Raw genomic sequence first — 6,723 nt, forward strand, 5'->3', positions numbered from 1 at the left:
AATAACCACACATAAAGTCCATGCACACAAATTGCTCTTGTTAGAAGATGATAAAAATATATTATTATTATTTTACTTGAAATGAGAAGAACATTTATTTATGTATTTCTATGTATTATTTATAATCCATCCAGTTAAATTTGAAAACTGAGAATAATAATTGTTAAAATATAATTGATGTGTACTTTCTATATATATATATATATTCAAGAAGCCTATATATATAAGCCTATATATATATATATATATATAAGCCTATATATATATATATATATATAAGCCTATATATATATATATATATATATATATATATATATATATATATATATATATATATATATATATATATATATATATATATATATATATATATATATATATATATATATATATATATATATATATATATATATATATATATATATATATATATATATATATATATATATATATATATATAGTTAGCATATGCCTAGGTTTATGACAATTCTGTTCCTTGCATTGCGTCACTTCTGTCAAGCAGAGTGGCGCAGCGGAAGCGTGCTGGGCCCATAACCCAGAGGTCGATGGATCGAAACCATCCTCTGCTATCTTTTCGCTTCCTGTCAGCAGTAGTTAGTATCTTTCCTTTGTCACTCCTGGGCCAACGTTCTGCTGTATAAAGTAAAAATAACTCTGACGGGCGAACTTTCCCGAGCTCTATAGGATTGTATTTTCTAACCATTTAACTCTTTATTTTATTCCCCAAATCTCTGTCAACTTTAAACCTAAAGTGAGTGCATTTATTTATGCTGCGTTCTAGACAACTCGGAGGTCAGAATCTGTCTCTGTTGAAATTTCCAACTTCCTATTTTTAAGAGTTGCACCACGCCAAACGTTAACAAAAACCATGGCTGATCGTGCCTTGACAAACTGCTGTTTGTTTGTGCTGTTTGTTTGTGGAGCTTTTTTTCACGAGTTCCCGAGTAACTTGTGTGCAGAAAAGACAACTTTCAGAGATCGCTTACGGTAACCTACTTACCTACCTACCTAATAACTTTGGCGACCTATTTTGACATAAATTTACAAGTAGAACAGGTTTTACAATATGATAGCATATATTATTCAAATTAAATACAGGCGTATATTTACGTTGCCTTTTAGTTGATTGTTTATCATTTACAGTGTGTGCTTCCATTGCTGTGTGACAGACAGCCTTGAGGGTATGTTTGGTTCTGAAATGACATAAAAATAACGAGTAAATACATGATGTATACAACTAGGTTGCAAATTAACCATACACAAATATCAGATGAAATAAACAGCATTGAATACATCGGTATCAATCTGTAATCAACCTAGATAATTAACAAAGACACAGGTAAATATAACTAAATCTATGGTTTACACACTGATACTGCCATCTACTGGTAGAGATGGTAAACACTTTCACTCAGATCTCCTTATACAAGCTCTGTGTCCACTCAAACAAAAGCACAATACGGTGGAAAAATAGATATCAGTGCTAACAGCAACAACTTTGATTAAACTACATTATTAACTGTGTTGCATCAAACAATGCACCGATTAATCGAAAACGTGATTCTTGCACATGGATAAATTCATATTAAACCGCATGTAGTCAACTACTGTTGCTACTCCCATGGTCCAGGTTTATTCATTTACTTTTCTGCTGATGTTACCCTGGTATGTGCTTGCATCATAGACCGTAAATAACATTGTTTTCATTATATTGCCTTGGCTATTATTTCGATTTTGTATCTCTCGTTTTTCCGTTTTTGGTTTAAAACACAAAAACGAAATTAAAATGGTATTTCTGAATTTTTGTTTTATTTTTTTTACGATTAAACGATAAAACTAACTATCAAAACGTACACGGACCGACCAGGTCTGCATCCGTTCATTGGTGTGATATAGCGCAGGTGGGAGGGGCAAGCATCAAACAGGAAGTTAACCCAGCAATGCACGAGGTGAGGAAAATGACTAAAGATTTAGTTACTTTTCATCAAGGGGTCATACAATTGTCAGAGCTGATATATTGCACAAACCTTTGATGGAAACATGGATACGGTGCACTACTGCAACAAAATCGGTCAATAATGTGTCAATATGATGTTAGGTTGTTTTTACTCTGATTAATTGTTTGTTTGGTTGAATGGGACAGCATGATTTTGGGTGATTGGAACAGTGCTAAAAGGCTTTGCAAAGGACTTAAATGATGAACCTTGCAATAGAGAACCATTGTGTATGACCTTTATGCTATAAATGAGTGGTTCCCAACTGCCTTATGTGTGCTGATCACTAATCAATCACAGAAACGCTGGATGCTGCCCAGCATTTTTCTAGTCAAACTTGTGACGGTGAGGAAAGACAGTTTATTATTGAAACTTTTAACTCTTCTAGTAATATAGTTTAGCAGAAATTACTATTGAGTCTCAATTCATTATAATGATGAACAGGAAAAGGAAAATGTGCATGTGAAATGATATCAAAGTCTGAATTGCACTAGCCCAAATCAATGATAATGTACCCCAATCACACAAAAGGTCCTGTTTCATTTACCCAAATGTTACCAAAAAACGAAAAGATGTTGGGTCATACAAAAGGTTATGCCACGCCTCCTTGGATATAACCTTCTTTCACCTTCAAATAACATTTTCAGTATTGCAGAATTGTATGTGTTGCCACTGTTGAGCTTTTTTTAAATTATTGTATTTATTTATTTATGGCAAGAAAGCTTTCACAAGGCGGAAATTCAAAACTCTCCCAGTCACCATTGCACAAGTCCACTGTTACCAGCATATGAGAGAATAATCAACAGCTGTGCTGAACCTGTCGTAGCAGAGACATAACCAGCGAAATGAGCAGTGAGAAGAGAGGTCTGCAGCGCACTTCATCCACGTCTGCTCGCTTAAGGGCGCTCGACTGGGCCCAGTCTCATGCTAATAACTTATTCTCTCCCTCCCGACGGTTCTCGGCTCTAATATGCGTCGCTATTATAGTGCCAACCCAAACTAGCTTACTTAAACAATACGGGGAAGAGTTCATAGAAATTCTCAGAAAAAGTTTAAGGGCATTCAGTTTGGAAGTCACGTGGCATTTCCTTTCTTCGCTAAAACAAACTTCTCTTTTTGTCATGGGCCGTCTCTTGGTCTCATCAAAAGAGTAGCTTTGACTTTGTGAAAGTATTAAGACGATTTACAGACGGGGTTTATGAGCCGATAAGACCAAACAAAGAGCTGGAATAACAAATAGTTGCCATAAGGGGGTTTGGAGCTGTGAGTAGAGTTGTTATTTTGCGGCCAAAAAAATACCCTTGAACCAGGCAGTGCGTACTTTTTTGTCCTTCGTAGACCTACTGCACAGGAGCAGCCCTCTAACAGTGGGCAGCAGTGTCTTTTCAGCATGTACCATCTGAAAGAGCTGTGGGCGTTTCCGCCATTCTCCTCGCTGTAAGGTGCCATCCTTTTCCAACAAGGCCCCTTCAGACTGGGGAGACACTTTATGGCATGCCTGCCAAAGCAGCGGAAGAAAACTATAGGGCACTTTAAAAGAGCTTTCTGATAGACAGGTTTCCTGTCTCGTGCACATGGCGTATAGCCCAAAAGTAAGTATATGTGCGATCAGTGTTATGGGTCAACACAGTCTCTTGTGGAGGCCGACTGCAGGTTGGCTATTTAGTAAAACCAGCAGACGTACAAATACTCCTTCAGTATACATAAAACTACCACTACTGTATAGGCTACTTGACTAAAAACATAAAAGTTAGTTAGGGTTTATCCAAAAAGTTGTCCTCCGTACAATTGATCATTATATTGGTTTAAAAAAACAACAAAAAAACATTAGTAGACCTTAAACCTGTCATGCACAGGACGAGTAAGGTGTGTTTTTAGATCAATGATTACATTTACGTTTAATTGTATACATTGGGTCTGGCGCTACAGGTATCCATAACCAGCCTAAGGGACGTCAGAAAGAGGTTGTTTGGGCCTATAGGTGTACAGTTATTCTAAATTGCGTTTCAGAAAACCTGGAAAATAATTGAAACGATAGATATTTAAGTCCAGAGGAGACAGAGAAGGGTGTATGGCGTGTAATTAGTAGCCTGTAGCAGAAAATTGTTGCGCTGTCCGACAAGCATCTGATTTGCTCGCCACTGTTTCGGTACTTATGTGTGAAACCATGAAGAATGGACGAAGTGACAGTCAAACCCCCACTCTCCTGGATCTTATTTTTCTCTCTATGTCAACTCCACAAAACTAATAAGGGTGCAAAACTTGAGTATTGCTTAACTATATATAACTCTATGCAGGACAGTATTGTTATTAAGTATTAGTTTATAATATGCGCTTTTTCCAGTCAATTTTCCTCTATTTGTCAATTGGCGCTTGCTCGATGAGTTTGGTTAAGTGAATATTGTCTAAAGCGCTGCACTCCACTTCTTTCAACAACAAACAAATATGAGACTCAAACAGGTAGGGGCATTTTTATTTTTTGTATGCTTAAAGTAGATGAAAGAAATATATTTTTTTTGTAAAACTGTGGATGACGACTTTAATTTCATCATCTGGCAAATGGAACGAAAAAATGCTTATTATTTCTATGACAATAATACTGTTCTGCTTTCGAAGGTGAGCAATGCACTTCTATGTAACTGTATTCCAGCTACTTTGGTCGCCAATGTATGACGTAACTATAAATTAACATTGATTCATTGATGATCTATTAAGTGCGAAGTATCACATTAAGTCACATATCGACTTGATCATTTACTAGTGGTGAGCAACAGCAATTCATGATGCGTCCTGCATTCATTAATGCATTAAATAATCACGAGGCATGCACTAGTGTTATACTTAATTCGATGTGGGCAAAAGAGACAAATTAAGTTTGAAAGCATAGCACAAACTCAGTGTTCATACAGGCCTCATGCAATTATCAAATGTTTAACACGATTTCATAAATGTAAGATTTCATTTTAATTCCGTGCCCACACATCTTTGACCTTACAAAAAAAAAGAAAAATGCACCTATAGTTGTTTGAGGCTCAAAAGCCCGGTTATATCATTTTCTTTCAGTTTGAAGGCTTCAGCACAAAATCAATTTACTTTCTTAGGCCTATATCACAGGTACAGTTTCCCTCGCCGTCTCTCATTATACCAATATGCAATTTAATATTTCACTCTAGAGATCTGCCTGAGATCAGCTATCACTATAAATCGGCCGCATGTTATGTAAACGAACCCTTCTACGTGGAAGGTAAATGTAGTCCAGTTTCAACAAACAAGACAACACAATCTTTCTGTCGTTCATTTTTATTAAGACAATACAAATATATATATATATATACATTATAACCTATACTAGCATATTGTGGTAATCTATACAGTGCAATTATAAACATTAAATTGGACATCTCTACCAAGGCCTCCAGACATTGTGCTGCGTGTTTGCAACGTCATTCCTGTGACTGACGGGGTGAAACATCTTCTTACTGGAACTTTTTTCACGAGTATTTTGTGTGGGCGCCGCTGCAGGGACAGCCTGTCTGGTTCCAGATGCGTCTTCAGTCGGTAAAAAGGAAGACGTGCTTGCACTATGGGGTTTCAAAGCTTTAGATTTAGTCGTTTTTCTTTCATCAGGTCCTGCTACGGACGGAAGATTCCTCCGCACCTCATCCTGTGTCTCCGCTTGGTGCGGACCGCTGTCCATGGTGCTGAAGACTTCCTCTCGTCTACGAGAGCGGCAGAGTTTACTGGAGAGCTGCGATAACATCCAGCGGTCGCTCCCCTTCAAGTTGTCTGCCATCAGCAGATACTGGTTGACGTTTGCCAGGCAGCTGCGGAAACCACTTTGATAGTCTGAAAACTCTGAAGCAGCGGCGGTGCCTGAAAGCAGTGGAAAGACATCTAAAGTTAAGACAAACACATGCACAGTTGTGCGTAAAGCTGGTCTGAAGCATCCATATGTAACCTTAAATCAGAGTGTTTGAATATCTGATGGCTTGGTCTGCTGTGAAGTTATAACTTACAGCTCTGGATCTTTTGGAGGTTCCTTAGATGTTTCACAGTCAGCTCCAGGATGTCGGCCTTTTCCAGTTTGCGCTTTCGAATCTGAGAAAAGAGAAGAGATTAGATTTCAGCCATTTCCCGTAATTATTATCATAAATTAAACATGACTTACAATAACTGGTCCGAGGTAAAAAAAAAATGATAATGTGTTCGAAATTCTAAAGGTGGACTCTGCATACTTACACTAGTGCTGTAGTAGCTCTCCAGGAGAGATTTTAACTGGTCCAAACACTTGTTTATGCGAGCTCTTCGTTTCTTTTCCATGAGTGGTTTGGATACCTTTAGAACAAAAACAGCCGGTAAAATGAATATTGCATACAATACAAATAATTTCGTGGTATTTAACTATCTGTTTTTGAATCATGTTCCTCGTAATAAATTATTTTAAACACCTTGTTTCCAGCGATGGGTTTGGACTTTTCCACACAGTCTGTCGTCGCCACCATTCTGTTAGTCCTTTTCTGGTTTCCGTGAAGTTAATCTCTTTCCCTCTGTGGCGCACGAATGAAAGAGTTGACCCTGAGTGGATTTTTATAGAGACACCCACTTAACATCTCAATGCAAACAGTCCCGCCTGTCTCTTGCGCTCAAATGAGTAACACCGCGACGTCATTTGACAGCCAAAACCAACCAAAGGCTTAGACGCACAGAA

General features: G+C 37.5%; 1 protein-coding gene across 1 annotated transcript; it reads right to left on the reverse strand.

Annotated features, from left to right (window-relative positions):
- Positions 1-5,418: 5,418 nt before the first annotated feature.
- her3 (hairy-related 3) lies at positions 5,419-6,517 on the reverse strand. The gene is made up of 4 exons (XM_076092490.1): positions 6,464-6,517; positions 6,255-6,350; positions 6,032-6,113; positions 5,419-5,888 (listed from the first exon to the last, which is right to left on the reverse strand). The coding sequence occupies exons 1-4, from the start codon at positions 6,515-6,517 to the stop codon at positions 5,419-5,421; spliced, it is 702 nt and encodes a 233-aa protein (XP_075948605.1).
- Positions 6,518-6,723: the final 206 nt, after the last annotated feature.

Source organism: Anarhichas minor, unplaced genomic scaffold, assembly GCF_050575085.1.
Source record: "Anarhichas minor isolate MPS153535 unplaced genomic scaffold, ASM5057508v1 ptg000003l, whole genome shotgun sequence".
Taxonomy (NCBI): Eukaryota; Metazoa; Chordata; class Actinopteri; order Perciformes; family Anarhichadidae; genus Anarhichas; species Anarhichas minor.

What these genes read in the sequence shown, in the direction of transcription:
- her3 (XM_076092490.1), bottom strand. Translation starts at nt 6,517, where the DNA reads ATGGTGGCGACGACAGACTGTGTGGAAAAGTCCAAACCCATCGCTGGA. An exon ending in AACCCATCGCTGGAAACAAG is followed by an intron (nt 6,351 to 6,463) that starts GTGTTTAAAATA and finishes TTTGTTCTAAAG; the next exon opens with GTATCCAAACCACTCATGGA. An exon ending in CCTCCAAAAGATCCAGAGCT is followed by an intron (nt 5,889 to 6,031) that starts GTAAGTTATAAC and finishes CACTGCTTTCAG; the next exon opens with GCACCGCCGCTGCTTCAGAG.